The 18,501-nt window shown below is 36.5% G+C and overlaps 1 protein-coding gene across 5 annotated transcripts in view; it reads left to right on the forward strand.

Moving 5' to 3' along the window:
* Positions 1–18,501, forward strand: part of LOC145988237 (uncharacterized) — a 139,083-nt gene that overhangs the window by 77,997 nt on the left and 42,585 nt on the right. For all 5 annotated transcript variants that reach the window (XM_083123086.1, XM_083123088.1, XM_083123089.1 and 2 more), the window contains 5 exons: positions 608–754; positions 1,822–1,920; positions 12,058–12,192; positions 12,522–12,620; positions 15,841–15,984. In XM_083123086.1, coding sequence (XP_082979212.1) covers positions 608–754; positions 1,822–1,920; positions 12,058–12,192; positions 12,522–12,620; positions 15,841–15,984 — 624 coding nt within the window. The remainder of the gene's footprint in view (positions 1–607; positions 755–1,821; positions 1,921–12,057; positions 12,193–12,521; positions 12,621–15,840; positions 15,985–18,501) is intronic.

Here is an 18,501-nt window from a genome sequence, read left to right on the forward strand (position 1 = left end):
GGGCACACCAAGATTATTTGTATTGCTATTCGAAATGTGCCTGGTAATGTTGCCATAGTTATCTTCATGTGATATTTCTACAATTTGCGTTCTGTTTGTTATGTAAGATTTAAACCAACTTAGAGGAATACTTAAGTCACAGAAAATTGTTTTGTTTAGTAGTTTCCTTTCCATGTGGAGAAGTATATTTTCTGTGAATTCATGAAGCGCTGTAGTTGTACTTTTGTCTCTTAGAAAACCGTGTTGGGTTGGTGTTATAATTTGGCATGAGTTCCAAAATTCCTTAGTCGTTTCTCAACTGCATGCTCGATTATTTTAGAGAACACTGACAGTAGTGCACTTGGCCTGTAGTTTTTTACATAATTTTTTTCACCTTCTTTATAGATTGATATTATTTTGGCTGTTTTTAGTTCTTCTGGAAAAATTCCACTTGAGAAGGAGTGGTTTATAATATGTACAAGGGGTTTCAATATTTGCAAATGGCATGCTTTTATAATGTGGCCTGTTATTTCATCAAGTCCTGCTGTCTTTTTGTTTTTTAGTTTCCTGATAATTTGAATAATTTCTGAATCATCTGTTGGTTCCATAAAAAATGTTTCAATTTCAGGAAGAACAACCAGCAGCTAGAGATTTCACAGAATATGAATCTGAACATATACATGATGGAGAACCTGACTTTGCAGTTACACATGAGGAAGGGGAAAGGAAGAAGAAGAAGAAGAAGAAGAAGAGAAGGGAGAGCTTAATATCCAGTGTAAGTCTATACTTGTTGCTGCATTTGCTTAAAAGTCTTGCCTTGTGCTTTCTAACATCATCTTACAAAGTATTTGCACTGTAAATTCTGATTTTATTTATCTTGGTATCATATATAATGTTGTAATCCTGTCTTACCTGGGTTCTGAGGTCACAGGGATGTTTCAATTATACATTTTAGGTAGAGCTTAATTGTATCTGTTAGCTGAACCTGCTCCGATTAAGAGGGAAGAGATATGGAAAGTTGAATTTAAAGGTTATTCACGCTTGTTCATACCTGGTAGGTGAGTGATGTTCTTGTCCAGATGCTTCTTGCAGACCGAATTGTGACTGGTGCTAAGGTTCTATCCCGCGACCCTTGGCTCACTGATCCGAGCAATCCCGCGCAACTCGCTGCATGCATAATATCACCGTTACTTCGTGTTCCGTCATCGTAATTCTATAGTTGTAATGTGTTGTAGAGTAAAGTGTAATCAGAGACTAATGATCCATATGAGCGTCGAATGAGAGTCAAAATCCAATGAGAGTCAAAATCCAATGAGAGTCAAATGAGCCTTCGATGATAAAAGTAATCCAAATGAGCGAGTTCGGGGAGTGAGGTCCCTTTTATAACCTTAGGCTTCGAAAGGTTGTTAAACCTTTCGAACACGGTAGATCTTGTTTAGATCCACGCGTTTGCCTTTTTGTCATTGTTTTCACGGAAGTTACAAAGTTAGCGCATTCTTGGGATCGCCCGCTGGTTGGACAATTACAGGAAATAAACAAGGGTAAATATTCTCTTGACGAGGTTTTCTCATATTCGTAATCTCCATATCTCTACAATAAAGAGAAAAATATGAAGAGAAAAATTTTAAATGAAAATAAATTACTCTTTGAATGGAATGATTCAACAAGTGCTTTCTGTTGACAAGGTAACTGCTTTGAAATTGTCATACTTAATTAATCAAGATAAAAATGATATACTCGTAGAAGCACTGTTATTGGAGATATTTCAACCAGTTTAATTGAATGTGTGCATTAGATATTTCATTTGAACAATGTTGTTAAACTATGTCTTAACTTTTTTAGGAAGAGGCAGTAACTTCTACAGATAATTTTGATCATGAAACTGTGCATGAACTTGAACCTGCAACTGTAGATGTGCATGAGGAAGAACGGAAAGGACAGGTAATAATATCACCAACTGGAAGTATAACAAAAAACATACACAAAGTTACGAGTTTTCTTCTCTAACATTTTTCTTCTAAATAATTGACCGTTTTTATATTAACACATTTCGATCTCTGTATTTGTGTAACATTTGCATGACGTGAACTGATTTTTTTTTAATAATTAGTGCAAAATTTACATTCACTAAGTACAGTGCGTTTTACCATCACTGGAGCTGCCTATCAGTGGCCCGCTTGGTGGCCAACCAGATATCAACTCTGCTATGGAAACCACTAGCTTTGAAATTACTCAAGTTCTCAGAATTATAGTTAGAATTACAATCAAAATATGTATGTGCCTTGTCACAGGGGATGTTGGAAATGTTGTCCTCGTGCATCCACACATTTCTGGCATGTTTTTATGAAATTTTGCGGAGCTTTGGTAACAAGACATGCTGAAAGGGCACTTTAGTTTCCTAACAGTTTGCGGCGTCAAAGCGGCAACTGAAGCACATGGCTTTCCACATATCTTGTGAATAGATTAACCCAATTCCATTTCAGTAACTTCGTGATTTCATTTGTCGTATTCTTAAAGTGTTTTCATGTTACAAGTGTTCTTGTGAGTTTCTATTGTTGTATAAAGTGTTTATTAAGTGTTTAGTGTTCCAACTGTTATGTGTTTTGCTATAGTTTTAATAATTGAACATACATGCACATTACAACAAAAGTTTTTATGTACGATTTGTATGTGATTACAAATTCTTGCAGGGATGTTCATAGATGATTGTGTACAGAGTTCCCAGGTGTGTGTGTGCCTGTTCCACACAAAAATACCATGCAAAACCTTGTGAACAAATTGAGGTAATCAGTATATATTCTTGATAAGAAGTGAATGGTAAAGTGGTGTGTACTTACCGAGGAGAAATTGGACGAAGTTGGAGAAAGATTAGAACATACTCCTCAAAAATTGCTCTGACGACTTGCACAGGAAACCGAAATTTCCGTAACAACAGCATGGTGAGCTACCAAAATTTTAAAACTCAAACCGTACGAAGTCACTGTTGTCCAGGAACTGCTACCATGTGATAACGAGAGTCTGGTAAATTTCTGTAACTAGATTTTGATGAATGTTAATGGTGGGTGAGTGATCCATGTTTAATATTCTTCTCTGGTGAAGCATGGTTCCATTTTCTGTTGTCACAGAATAACAGGTATTGGAGCTCAGATAAACCCAATTTTATACACAACTCCTTTGCATGACCAGATAATCTGTGTTTTGTGTGCAGTAAATGCATACAGAGTTATAGGGCCCATATTTTATGAAAATACCATAAATGCACAGAGATACAGGGATGAAATATGCACAACATTCTTCGAATAAATAATTGACATTGAATGTCAAGTGAGGATGTAGAAAGGGTAAATGACAGAATTATGAAACTAAAAATGAATGTAAGAGGGAAAGTAATATAAATAATTCAAGTGTATGCCCCACAAACAGAATGTACACGGGAAAATTTCGAAGGACTATTCAGGTGAGATCGTTGGTGGCGATTGGGTTAAAAAAGTAGGGGGGGGGGGGGCAAGGACAGTTTATTTTCCCTTTGTAGATAAAGTTTAGCATAGTTCATGTTGATGTTGGTGCGACTGACTCACATAATATAAATTATCAATACAATATAAAAATAAGTATTTTTTAAAATCTTTTTTTATATTGTACTGATAATTTAGCATAGTGCAGAGGCAAAAAGGGGGAAGAGACACTAATCGACATGCCACTGGGTGAGATGGAAGTTCTGCAGCATTTTATTTGCTCTTCATTTCTAAGCTGTTCCACATATTCTATGATTTATTCTTCCTGTTATGTACAATAAAATATAAAAAAAAGCTTTTTTTCCTGATGCATCACAGAGGTGGTATAATTTCTTAATCCTATATATTCATCCCAATGAAAGTTTAATTTGCTTCTTTTATATTGTATTTATGCAGCTGAATATGTCAGTCTCCAAGCAGCTTAATATAACCCATTGGCCAAAGTGGTGGGTCTTTTGTCACACTAAGTGACAATAGTGGGGCATGAGTATTATACAGTTTGGTAGAGCACATTCAGTGGATTGTAAAACATGCAATAACAAGTTTTAAGTGATTTATTCTATTGTGTTAAGTTACTCAACATTATTTGGTTTGGATGGATGGAAGTCCACAAATTTTACTTGCAAATTGAGTGGGGAAATATGGCATTGTGCTAAACCACAATCCTGCCTACGGTGCCATAATGTCTAATTATGGGGCTGGGCAATTCTCTCAGTATTTTCTTTGTCTGAGATGCCAAAAATCTGAATGTTATTTCTACTTGGATATTATTAAACTAATGAATGAGATCACTAAGCTGAGGAATGGTGGTTTCATTCTTGACGAGTTTGATATAAAGTAATTTGTCTTTTAACTTCAGAATTTTTGTCATTAATGCGTGAATTATAATTTTCGTAACTTTCAGTATTATCGAATCTGCTATCACTCTGATCACTTCTGGGGCTTCAACTGATGATTTAACTTGATCACATTTGCTCCACAAGGTCAGTTTTGACTGTCCAGATAAGGTGTTTGGCTGCCTGACCAGATGATCTGACATGTGATCTTGGGCCCTTCATAAATTATACCTAACACACATAAATTTGAGATATAACATCAGTTTTGTTTAAATTTTATTAATTAACAGGCTCTGCATATCTTCAGACATACATGAACATTTTTGAAAATGCTTCTCAGTCTATAATTACTTCCTATAACCTGAAACTTGCATCATGATTTACTGTGATAGTCGCTGGAAATAAGTCACTATAATCTTTAAACTCTTTATGCATTTGTGGAACATATGGTATTTGAAATTTAAAAAAAAAAAAAACAAGAAAATATCAATACAGTGGGACCTCAATTCTACATTCCTGAATTTTACATTTTTTCGCATTATACATTCAAACTTGATGGTCCAAATATCTGAAAATGCCATAACATTTTGCTCGAATTTATATTTTCCCGCATTTCAAGTTTTATCAGCTCTGTCCCCTGAAAAACATAAAATCGAGGTTCCACTGTAGCTCTAATATCTGTTTAAATATTGGAAATATTTCACAACCTGAATTGAGTGCTTCTATAACTGTTTCTGATCATTTAAAAATTCAATCAAAATCAATATTTTCCAATTATTTTTGTATAAATAACTTAGAAGCTGATTTACTAGAAATGAAACTTTATGGATTTAATTACACTTCTATTGTGCTTTTGTGAGGAGCACTTCTAATACAATCAGATATTCTAATATATATTTCATGGGTTCACATAAAATGTCAAAGAAAATCTGCTTTGGAGTTATATCATCATGCAAATGAGAAATGTTAAGAGCAATCACATGACATATAAACAATGTTGTATGTAAAAGCATATGGAGATCATTTGTATTTTATTTCTGATTGGTAGAGGATCAGTTATCAGTAGGGCCCAGATTCTCAGGTTTTAACCTATTTTATTCCTTACTTGGTTCCGTTACTATTCTAACATATATTTACGTTTTAGTAATTTCTTAATGAAATACATGAATTCTATAGGCCCTAAAAAAGGTTAAATTGAACTTTGAGGTAAATAAATGTAAAAAAAAATAAAAAAATGCTGAAACCTTGTTTTATTTCATCAGTGCGAACACATTTTTAACTGTACGGAAATATTAAGATGTTTTCTCTCCCCCTCCTTCTCCCTCTCTCTCTCTCTCTCTCTCCCTCCCTCTCTCTCTCTCTCTCTCTCTCTCTCACACACACACACACACACACACATAGAAGTGGGAATGGAAATCAGAGAAGGGAAAGAGCATGAGAAAGAAAAAAGGAAGCCAAGTTGGCATTACAAAAGAAATAGCTTAACAATGACACGTTTTAAATTTTGTTGTTGTGATCCAACAGATTCCCGTTTAAGATTGTAATGCAAGAAAAGCAGTTACAGTTTAGAATAGAGAAGAGAACAGAGTTAGTTCAAGTTATTCCTGCTGTAACATGCCTAAAGTGAAAGCCGCAAAATGTAATTTACTTCGATAATTATGGAGTGTTAAAAATTCCCATTTTTCAACAGATGGTAGGGAGTCATTCCATGCCAAATCAACACAGATATGTGCAATTTTCAACCTGACCATTTCCGATTTTCATGAAATTTGAGGAGTTGAAACTATGCATAGAACTTAGTAACTATGAAAATTTTGCATCTTGTGTGTCTAGTAATTGTTAAATTATTCAAGGTCAAAGTTTGCATAAATTGCCCTCTTTGAGCCCGTTTAGCTATACTAAATGTACTGTAACTCCGCCCCTATTATGCCTAGGAAGCTCAAATAAAGCTTATTGTACAGGGAATTGAACAAGCTTTCCAGTAATATATAACAAACCTACCTTTGGATAAAAAATATAATTTTGTCACGTGACCTTGACCTTTCATCTTGAATATCTCAAAACATGTCATCACCAAAAAATCGTGAAAAATATTTATTTGGTCTCTCATGCCATACTCTAAAACATCAAAAAAACATTTTGGGACTGCAAGGGATCAGAAGATACAAAATAATATGTGTAACTATGTGACTGATAAACGCCTCATTACATTAACTATGACGAGTCAAAAGTCCCTTAACACCTTAAAGGAGTTATCCTGGTCATGAAATAAATAGGTTAGGCACAGGGAGATCCCTAGCTGTGTGGGTGAAGCACAGGTCCGGCTTATTGTTGACCGCCATATTGAATTCAGCGCAAGAATTTCAAAGGAAAGGGGGTGATGTGATATATGTAATCAGTCTAGAATTTCACGAGAAATGAAGCGGCGAAAGTTTTTCCAACGTATCTTTATCTGGGAAGAAGTTATATGCATATCTTTCACTTATGATACATGCACATTATAATGTTGTCAATGTTCCTGTGAGCACACTTGTTGACGTCTCTCACACTCACATAGAACATTTGGCAATGTAGCAGGTGCAACATCATCGCAGGCAGCAACTGTACCTTCTCTCAGATGGTCAATATCACGGACTTTTGTGGTCACACACTGTCCTGTTTCAAAACTCGGGAAAAGTGCCATATCCCATAAGCAAGGATAAAAAACCTGTTCACTATACAAATGCAAGAAGCCCTCACCATTTAAGGTTCCGTTATTGAATATGGACCAATCATTCCCGTTCTTCATACACTATACCACATCATTAGCTTACCAGCAACAACCATTCGGCTGGGATATGTCTACTGTAGATTATCAAATCACAGGTATTACATATTATATTTATTAACTTCACCGTGAACATAAAAATTAGCCTCGTCACTGAAGAATTTTTCATTCCAAAGGAAGTGTCACGTAATTGTTTGAGATACTTTTCCCAATATTCTTCACTATTCAACTATTTGGTGAATGTCGCTGATTAAAATCATATGCAATGGTGTGTATACTTCTTTCTCTCCCAAGGTGTCAGAGTGATCTCGATGAGTTCCAAACACGTTAGGTGCATTCTAATGCTTTGTTTTTAACACCTCGAAAAGGAGAAAATGTTTACAAGCATGAAGTAATAACTTTCTTCTGGTTAAATATATGTTGGAAAAAACCTTCGCTGCTTCATTTCTCGTTAAATTCTAGACTGATTTCATATATCACATCACCCCCTTTCTTTTGAAATTTTTGTGTTGAATTCAATATGGTGGTCAACAATATGCCGGACCTGCACTTGACACACACAGCTAGGGATCTCCCTATGCCTAACCTATTTATTTCATGACCAGGATAACTCCTTTAAGGTGTTAAGGGACTTTTGACTCATCACAGTTAATGTAATGAGGCTTTTATCAGTCACATAGTTACACATATTATTTTGTATCTTCTGATCCCATTGCAGTCCCAGAATGATATTTTGATATGAGGTACCAAATATATTTTTTTCACGATTTTTGGTGATAACATGTTTTGAGATATTCAAGGTTAAAGGTCAAGGTCACGTGATAAATTTATATTTTTATCCAAAGGTAGGCTTGTTATACGAGGGCCACTATTTATATTTTGAGCCTTGGCAACACTGATTGAAGTTAGGTGCGATTTGACGTTTGCATGGAATCGTCTGGCATTATTGACCATAACGTACTTGAAATGTTTTGTCAATAGCTTCATTTGTGTTGTTTATGTTGCCTTGGAGATTGCGCGACAACAATAAAATGGAATTAACTCGTGAACATTTTCGTGCGATGATTTTTACGATTTTCGACGTGGATTATCAAGACAAGAGTGCATCGATCAACTTACTTCCACATTTGGTGATGAAGCCCCATCCTTTGCCACTGTGAAACGCTGTTATAACGAATTTAATCGTGGTCGCCATTTGCACACCGACGAGATTCGCGAAGGTCGTCTAAATTAAGTTGTTGTTCAAGAAAACATTGATGCTGTGCAAAACCTAATACTGCAAGATCGTCATGTGACATACTGTGAGATTGAGGCAACCATAGGCATTAGTTCCACCAGCATATATAAAGTTTTACTTCATCATTTAGCTGTGAGAAAGGTATGTTCTTATTGGATCCCACACAATTTGACAAAAACTCAAAAAGACGCTCGCGTCAATTGGTGCAAACAAATGCTCAATAAATACAATCGTGGTGCTTCAAAAGACGTATATAAGATTGTAACAGGTGATGAATCATGGATATATGCATATGAGCTGGAACGTAAACAGCAGTCGACTATATGGATGTTTCAAGATGAACCCAATCCAACAAAAGTTGTTCGTGCTCGAAGCACATCGAAACAAATGGTTGCCTGTTTTTTCGGGAAAACTGGTCATGTGGCAACTGTGCCTTTAGAGGAACGTAGAACGGTCAACTCTGAATGGTACACAACAATTTTTGTTTGCCAGAGGTCTTCGGTCAAATACGGAAAACAAACAAACGTCGTCGGATCATTCTTCATCAAGACAATGCCAGCTGTCACACATCTCGTCTAACAACCGACTTTATGAACAGTCAAAAAATCGAATTGATGGGTCATCTTCCGTACAGTTCTGATTTGGCACCCAGCGTCGAATAACATGGGTACCTGGGGGAAACCCTGGGGGGTAAAGGCGGTCAGGGGCGTGATGCTGATCACATCACCCCCACTCACGACCGGATCAAGAAAGTGTGGGGCGTTACCCCCACACCCCCTATACGCCTTCATGGCGTTGTGCTAAGCACAGGGGAGCACTTTACCTTTTTTATGACTTCTTCTTGTTCCCGAATGTCAAGAATAAATTGCGTGGACAACGATTTTCGTCGGCGGAAGACACCGTTGATGCGTTCAAAAACCATATTATGGAGGTGTCTCAAGAAGATTGGAAAAACTGCTTTGACAAATGGTTCGAACGAATGCAAAAGTGTATTGACCATTAAGGAGAATACTTCGAAAAACAATAAAGCAGTTTTCAATGCCAAATTCCTGCTTTTTTTAATTGTTAGGCTCAAAATATAAATAGTGACTCTCGTATACCACTGGAAAGCTTGTTCAATTCCCTGTACAATAAGCTTTATTTGAGCTTCCTAGGCAAAATAGGGGCAGAGTTACAGTACATTTAGTATAGCTAAGCGGGTTCAAAAAGGGCAATTTATGCGAACTTTGACCTTGAATAATTTAACAATTACAAGACGCACGAGACTCAAAATTTTCATAGTTACTAAGTTCCATGCATAGTTTCAATTCCCCAAATTTCATAAAAATCGGATTTGGTCAGGTTGTGGGCTGTGTTGATTTCATATGGAATGATTCTAAGGTCACATTTTGTCAAGTGTGTCAAAAACAATTAAGTTGTGACAAAAAAAATCACATTTTGAACAACATAAGGAGTAAACAACCCATAAAAACAATATCACAAAAAAGCAGAAAATTATTCAACCATTTATTTCTTCATCTGCGACAAGTTCTGCGGTGGATATTTTTAATATGCAGTTATGTGAGGCATTTGTATCAGCAAACGTGCCATGGAATGTGTTGAACAAGGTTTTACACAGTTTCCTTGAAAATATTAGTGGTCGCAAAATTCCAGTTGAGTCTACCTTGCAGACACTAGATACAATAAGAGCTGACATATGTGACCATTACATGTGGCTTTGTGTTGATGAACGCTACATTGAACATTATCAGGAAATAAAAAGTGTTGTGGATAAATTTAACAGCAGCAAAGCTGCTTGCATCTCGACGAAGTAGACTGTTCTACATAATACAGAGCATTCCCTGACATTCGCTACGAGACTCGGCGGCAAGCTGCCCGGCATCAGCGCTTGTCTTTCTTGGTGATTGAGTCAGCGACAGTCGCTAGAGTCGGCTATTAAAATTACAGTTTTCATATTGTGTACTAACCTTGACTACAGAAGGTGTTGAAAATGATGTCCTTCTGCTGCAACACATTCCTGGCATCTCCGAAGGAAATTGGCATTTACACGTGCAAGTTTGTTTACTGTAATTCTCCCGATTTTTCGTACAATACTCTCTTTTAACTCACGGATGGTGTGCGAATTGTCTTTGTATACTTTATTTCCCCATTTTCTTTCCACTTTTATTCAGAACTGATCCTGTTACTCTAAACTTTTTACGAGGTTTAATATAAGCAACTGTCATGGATCCGTTCACCGGGAAAGACGAGCGCTGATGCCGGGCCGCTTGCCGCCGAGTCTCGTAGCGAATGGTAGGCAATGCTCTGTAGCAAATATAATGCTTCTCTTGCATTCATAAAATCCAACTTCGCTGACTTACCTGCTATCACTGAACACCTAGAAGGTGTATCACTTCCAATAAACAAAGCAATGAACATCATTGAAACACTATCAAAGAAGGGAGTACCAGGGGTATTGGGCAGTGTACTCTCTTCAAAGCTCTCTAAAGTCCTAGAACGAATATGTGAAGATGTGAAGATGAAGGACATATCTGCAACTCTCCAAAGAGAACAAATAAGTGGAGAATTACCATGGCGACCTAAAGACTTTGCATATATGAAGTATGCACCAATCACTTTATGTTGTGTGGAACAAACATTTTCTCAATACAAAAATGTGTTGAGAGACAATAAGAAATCTTTAACAACAGATAATGTGATATTTTACATGGTTGTTCATTGCAACACTTCATCTTAAAAAAATGACGATTTTGTTTTGTATGCTAACCATTAACTTGGTATTTTAAAAACTTGAACTTTGAGTTTTTATTACTTTCTGTATTTTCTAAAAACTGTGTTTTCTGTATGCTTTAAGTTTAGTAAACGTGTAATATGTGAAGGAAAATGTATTTGCAGTATTGATGCTCATGTAAATGCAAAGATTGATTTCAATAAAAATACGGGTAGGGAAAAAATCCTAAAAAGAGCTAAATCATCTCTTTATAAAGCCTAAAATGATGTCTATAAAATTCTAAAAGTCCGGGCCCTAGTTATCAGTATATTTTATATTTCTTTTCTTTGTTGGTAGTAACTAAAATTTCATATCAGTTCATGCTAATTTCTGAATTTGCTATTTGTTGAGGAGCCACTCAAATATCATAGGGTTTATGTTTGAATTTTAAAATGACGTAATATGTAATATCAGTATATAAGAAATGTTCATAAGTGTCACACTTGAGCATTGAACACAGTTCTATGTAAAATGTATTATTAGAATGCATAAAATTACGGAAGGAATACCAGCAGGAATAGACTTGTATGAACCTACACATGAACAGGAACCTGCAATTTCAGATAAACATGAGGATGGAGAGAGGAGGAGAAGCAAATCGGCAACAACAATTGTAAGTTTCTTAAACAAACTAGAAAATGAACACAACTTTTAATTCTATTCTTTCTAATACCTTCCTCCTAAATAGTTGAAAATTATCACTTTTTTATCTTTGAACATGGCTGTTTGTATAATATTTGTATCAAACACAAACTATCTAACTCTATGGATTGAATTGCTCCTGTGCAGTTTTCCTTATGAGATACCAATGTACATTTTCATATATCATTCCAGTGATGTGAATAGAGATGTCCTATTTCACCACATTAGTGGATAGTGTTGATAAGTTAAAATGTCATATGTGAGCAGTGTTTTATTTAATAATATATTATGATGACCATTAAAATTTCCAGGAAGAACAACCAGCAGCTAGAGATTTGACTAAATATGAATCTGAACATTTACATGATGGAGAACCTGAATTAGCAGTTCCACATGAGGAAGGTAAAAAGAAGAAGAAGAAAAAAAAGAAGACACTAATAGATAGTGTAAGTCTGTACATGTTGCTTTATTTGCTTAAGAGTTTTCTTTTGTATATTCTAACATATTGCCACTAATTATTTAGGCTGTACATACTGATATTATTTATGGCAGTTTCTTGTAAGATATAGAAACACAAATATATGAAGTAATGTAAAAAAAATCAACACTTGATGCATATTGATTTTTGAATGTAATGCTTCAACAAACTGATCTAAATAGAAATGACATAGATGCTCTGTTGTTAACTTTTAGCCAGCTTAATTTAACATGTTCATTAGATATCATATTTGAGCCATGTTGTATGTATGTATGTTGTATGTATTAATTTTTTTAGGAAGGGGCAGAAACCTCTAGAGATATTTTTGAACCTGAAGCTGTACATGAACTTGAACCTGCAACTTTTGATGTACACGAGGAAGAAATGAAAGAGAAGGTAATTACACCAACTGGAATGAAACAAAATAACAAATATGAAGTTAATGGTTTTCTTGCTAATACAGATTCTCCATACAAATAGTTTGCATATCATGTTGAGACTTTTGGATATCACTTATTTACATAACATTTGCATGACATAAACTGGAAAATTTTATGTAATTAATAGTATTATTAATGTAATTATGATTTAATACTGTAACATGTAGCAGTGTCCACGTTACAAATATGTATAAAAACTTAATATTTTCTTTTTGTAACTATAATTCTATATGTTAATGGTTAATTACCAAGTAATGTGGAACACACCTCGTATATAAACTATACATCCTGGTGTTAGTTATAAGTTCCAAGAGTTTGTTTCTTTCTGCCAGCAAGCTGAGTTGAAAGTTTATTATCAGTGACAACAATGCAGGAAAGCTAACACTATTGTGTAAGAGCCAGGCAGACTCTACCTTATGAAAACGTTGTCACAGAGAAAATACAAAAGATTAGGCTGTCTTTCCGACTCTGTATCTGTCGTGTCCCTTGGCGGACAATAATTAGACTTATATCATAATAATCTCTGATTGTTTAACTGCAATACAGTATTTTCAGAATTTAGTTACGTTAACACAAAAGTAAGTTATGCCCGCGCAAATCAAAACCTGTATATAAATATTTTTGCTTAACATTTTCACGTTGTATATTTTTTTCTTTCTTTGTTGGCATATCACGTGGCCATTGCAGGGAGAGAGTGTTGTTGAAAGAAGCCATACTTCCTGGTAAAATTAAATACTGAGTATAACATTTAACATTCTATTGCATATTTATTAGTCACATAAGGGTAAAAATAATAATTTTTACATGTAACTGTTTATGTCTCTCATTGATACTTAATTAATTTGTATTTTATTGTGATGTAAAATTGGTGTTAAGATAAAAGTTTGTAAATCCATCACGGCACCGAGAAATCCTATATAAGCAGCGAAGCTCGGTGGCCTTTTGTATTCGAACATCTGATAAATGCGGAACTCGTATAACTGTCTTTTCTTTCAATGCTCGAACTTCTGCTTTTACAACCACTTCGATATTAGAAAGTAGTTCATTCTGGGATTACCTTAGAACAGTTACTTAGCTCTTCTGGTCAGAAGGCTTATATTCTCTCTGTTCTATGCTCCTGGTCAGGAGATATAATTGAGAGAGTTGTGATTGTCTTGAGATATGCCGGAATTCGGGATCGGCCGATAGACTGTTGGTAGTCAACATTTGTAACCCTGGTCAGGGTACACCTTTTCTTATTCTGTGGTCACGGAAGAATTTTTGGTTCTCTGGTCAGAGGCTGGAGAGAGAAAAGTTGGATACTTAACTGGATATCGACAGAACCTAGTGGGAAGCAGGATTGTCAGCTGCTTGTAGAATCTTGGTCAAGATCTATAAGTAGATTGAGAACCTTTGACCCAGAATTATGACGGAACTTTCATCGAGAACTGAAGCAGCTGGATTAACCAGAACCTTGAGCCGAGGAGACTCAAGCCACGAAGAGTTACTGAGCGTAAAGGTGAAGGTCAATAGACATATCAACCAAGTAACGATCCAGGGCGGATGAATGAATGTGCAAATACCAAGTCTTAAGCCTTTTGCGCAAACTATCATGTTAATATACAAGGGTTGGAACTTAAATAGTTGCAACACTGCTGTGGAGACACTATGCAATGGAATGTAGTAGTGGCGCTGATAGCACACGTTGTTGACATACCTACCTTACCTCCGAGCAAATGGACTCGCCCGTCCCACGTCACAGGCAGGCGCACAACGGAGGGAAACACAGTCACTTGTGAGCGAGCGGTCTAACGTGAAGGTCACTATGTTTTCCAAACAGGAACAATGGAGTTGGATCAAGATAGAATGTGCCAGAGGTCGTACAGCATGACAGTGTCATCAAAGGCTTCAAGAGGCGTGCGGGGAATCGGCATTGCCATACAGAACAGTGCAACGCTGGGTAAAAGCCTTCAATGAAGGTCAGCAAACTGTGGCAGACATGCATCGGGCAGGTCATCCTAGCGTCTCTGAAGAAGAAGTGCAAGCTGTTGCCGCGTTAGTGGACAGTGATCGAAGCATGACGATTCGTGAGCTCGCCCACGAAACCGGATTAGCACATACGACTGTGCTTCGCAGCCTGAAGGAACGCCTGGGCATGCGCAAAATTGCATCATGATGGGTTCCGCATGAGTTGACGGAAATTCAGAAATGGATGCGTTACAACGCTGCTCAGATGCAATTGGAGCGCTATGAGCGCGAAGGTGAGACTTTTTTTACCCTGTATTGTAACACTGGATGAGACATGGGCCAGATCTTACGAGCCAACACTGAAACGCCAATCCAACGAATGGCGTCATTATGGGTCGCCGCGAAAGTCGAAAGTGTGTCAGAGCCCCAGTGTGGTGAAAGTTATGGTGATTCTCTTGTACGACTGTGATGGTGTTATCCTAACACATTACGTTCCTCCACGGCAGACTGTCAATGCCCAGTATTACTGTTCATTTTTGGAGCATCAACTGCGACCAGTTTTGCGAAAGAAGCGGCGACACTTTCTGCGCAACCCACCCATCATTTTGCACGACAATGCATGGGTGCATACAGCGCAAGCTGTGGCTGCTCTGTTCGATCGATGGGACTGGGAAGTACTGTACCATCCACCATACTCCCCAGACTTAAGTCCTTGTGACTTTGATTTGATTCCGAAGATGAAGGAACCACTTCGTGGCATTCGCTTCAGAACTGCTCCAGAGATTCAACAGGCAGTAGACCGCTCCATTCGCACCATCAACAGAACAGGCTCTGCTAACAGTATACTACGCCTTCCACATTGCTGGCAATGGGTTCTACACAATGCTGGTGACTACTTTGAAGGGCAGTAACAGGTACAAACATGTAACTCTTCTGTATCGATTGTGAATAAATAGTTGCCACTATTTAAGTTCCAAGCCTTGTATTCAACATAGTTTAGAGGAAGTTGACAAAGGTTACTATCAGCACACAGTGGCGATGTGCTTGCATTCTTTTTTAAAGTTATACCTTATGAGATACCAATGTTTTCATATAACATTTCATTGATGGGAATCCTAAAATCTTGACTATTGCAACTAATTCACCATGTAAGTGGAAAATGTTAATAAGTTAAAATGTTATTTGAGCATCGTTTTATATAAGAGCATATAATGGTCTAACATTTTCAGGAAGAACAACCAGCAGCTAGAGATGTGACTGAATATGAATCTGAACACATACTTGGTGGAGATTCTGAACTTGCAGTTGCATCTGAGGAAGGGGAAGGGATGAAGAAGAAGAAGAAAAAGAAGAAAAAGACAACAATGCAAAGTGTAAGTCTTTATTTGTTGCTCTTACTTTATTTATTTAACAGAGTTGCTCTTACTTTATTTATTTAACAGAGTTTTTCCTTGTACATTCTAACATATTTTTTACTGAATATCTATGCTGTTCATACTGATTTAATATATTTTGGATATTTGTATGATACGCAAACATATTCTTCTTATACATTGCATTTCCATCGCTTGTGCTGCCTGTCAGCGGTCCACTTGGTAGCTGGCCAGATGGCAACTCTCAGCAAATTGCGTGTGATATCTCCACTATGGAAACCACTAACTTGGAACTTTTCAGGAAATTTCCATTTACATGCAACAGTTCAGCTTCTGAAATTACTTCAGTTTCTCTCCTGATATTCTCCTTAAGTTCTCCTAAGGTGTGTAGGTTTGTTGCATAGACTATAAATTGTTGTAATGTGTAAATACAGTATGTGCCATTATTAAAACTATAGCAAAACACGAATAACACTTAGAACAATAAACACTAAATAAACACTTTATAAAACAATAGAAAATCATAAGAAAATGTGTAACACATAAACACTTTAAAAATATGACTGAAGTGAAATCGCAAAGTTATTGAAATGGAATGGAATTAAAAAAATCACAAGTTATGTGCAAAACCATGCATTTCAGTTGCCACTCTGGCGCTGTGATCTGTTAGGAAACTAAAGTGCCCCTTCTGCATGTCTTGATACCAAAGCTCTGCGGAATTTCCTAAAAATGATGCAGGATGAGTGGATGCAGGAGGACAACATCTCCAACATTCCCTGTGACAAGGCACATACTTATTTTGATTGTAATTCTAACTGTAATTCTGAGAACTTCTACTCACTTCGAAGCCAGTGGTTTCCATAGCAGAGATATTACAGATGATTTGTGGGGAGTTGCAGTCCGAACGGTGGCCAACAGGCAGCACAAGCGACAGAGAAACACACTTTATGTACATGTTGCTTGCATTGTAGAATTATTCCTCTTATAGTTTTTGATTGTTACAAGCATATAAACACTTCTTTTTATGTAATGTTTTGGAGGAGCTCTTTGACCTCATCATCAGAACTGAACTTCTGTCTCCTAGAGCCTCTTTAAGTGGTCCAAACAAGTGGTAATCACTTGGGGCGAAATCTGGGGAGTAAGGAAGATGGGGTAGGCACTCAAAATGCAAGTCGTTAATTGTCGCAACAGTCCTTTGGGCAGTATGTGGCTTAGCATTGTCATGCTGCAAGACGACACCTGATGACAGCAGTCTGTGTTGCTTTGACCTTATTGCAGGTTTCAGATGGTTCTTCATGAGATCACACTATCAAGCACTAGTTACTGTGTGTCCCCTAGGTGTGTAGTGCTCCAGAATAATGCTGTTTCGGTCCCAGGAAAAGGGTCAGCAGATGATTGTGAACAAAACTTTTGGGTTTATGAGAAGATGAATGGTGCCATTCCATGCTTGTTTTCTTTGTTTCGGGAATGTAATAATGGACCCATGTTCCATCTCCACTTAAAAGTTTCTTAAAAATTCATTACCCTCTTGTTTGGAGTGCTGCAAAAGTTCCTCACATGCATCAACACGTCGCATTTCAGCACTCAAATATCAAATACATGAAGTAGGGATGTGCCAAAGCCAATTACAGATGTATAAAAATCATTAGAAATTGACACATTAGGATCGGCAAAAATCCGATATTTAAACCGGTACATGCAATACTAGAGTTTACCTTCTAATAAGTTTTATATTCTAGTTTTGTAAGGTTTATTGAAAATTTGGTTATGATTCATCATTATTGTACAGTTTTTGTAATAAAATTATTGCAAACTCTCATTCAGAGGATCAACCTAACTATAAATCAGAAATAAAACAGTACAGTGCTGAACAATGATCTGCTGTTGTATTGGAAATTCAAAAATGAATATTCAAACCTGAAGCAAGTGCTGAGAAAATACTTGGACATACCTGCTGCATCAGTATTCAGTGATTGAGTGTTCAGTGTTGCTGAACAGATTTGCAACAAGAGAAGAAGTATCTTACTTTCTGAAGTGCTTCTAAATCTTGTGTTTCTGAAATTGAATCTGGCAGAATAGGAATGTTAAATCTATTGAGAATCCATGTTTTTCTTAAAGGTTCACATAACATTTTGTAGATGCAAATGTACATTTGCATCTCTTGAGAATATATATGTATATACATATGATATGCAATAGAAATGTACATAGCAAATTTATTTTTGTCATGCTGAAAATAACATCCCATTTCTGTTTAATAATCTTATATATCGGAATCGGTTAAATATCGGCATCGGTATTGGTTACAAAAATTATTGGTGAGTACATCGGCATCAGTACATTTTTAGCTTCGTCACATTCCTAATATAAAGTAATGTAAAAAAATCAACACATGATGCATATTGATTTTTGAATGTAATGCTTCAACAAATTGATCTAAATAGAAATGACATAGATGCTCTGTTGTTAATTTTTTAGCCAGCTTAATTTAACATGTTCATTAGACATCATATTTGA

Source organism: Lepisma saccharinum, chromosome 5 (assembly GCF_977018435.1).
Source record: "Lepisma saccharinum chromosome 5, izLepSacc3.1, whole genome shotgun sequence".
Classification (NCBI taxonomy): domain Eukaryota; kingdom Metazoa; phylum Arthropoda; class Insecta; order Zygentoma; family Lepismatidae; genus Lepisma; species Lepisma saccharinum.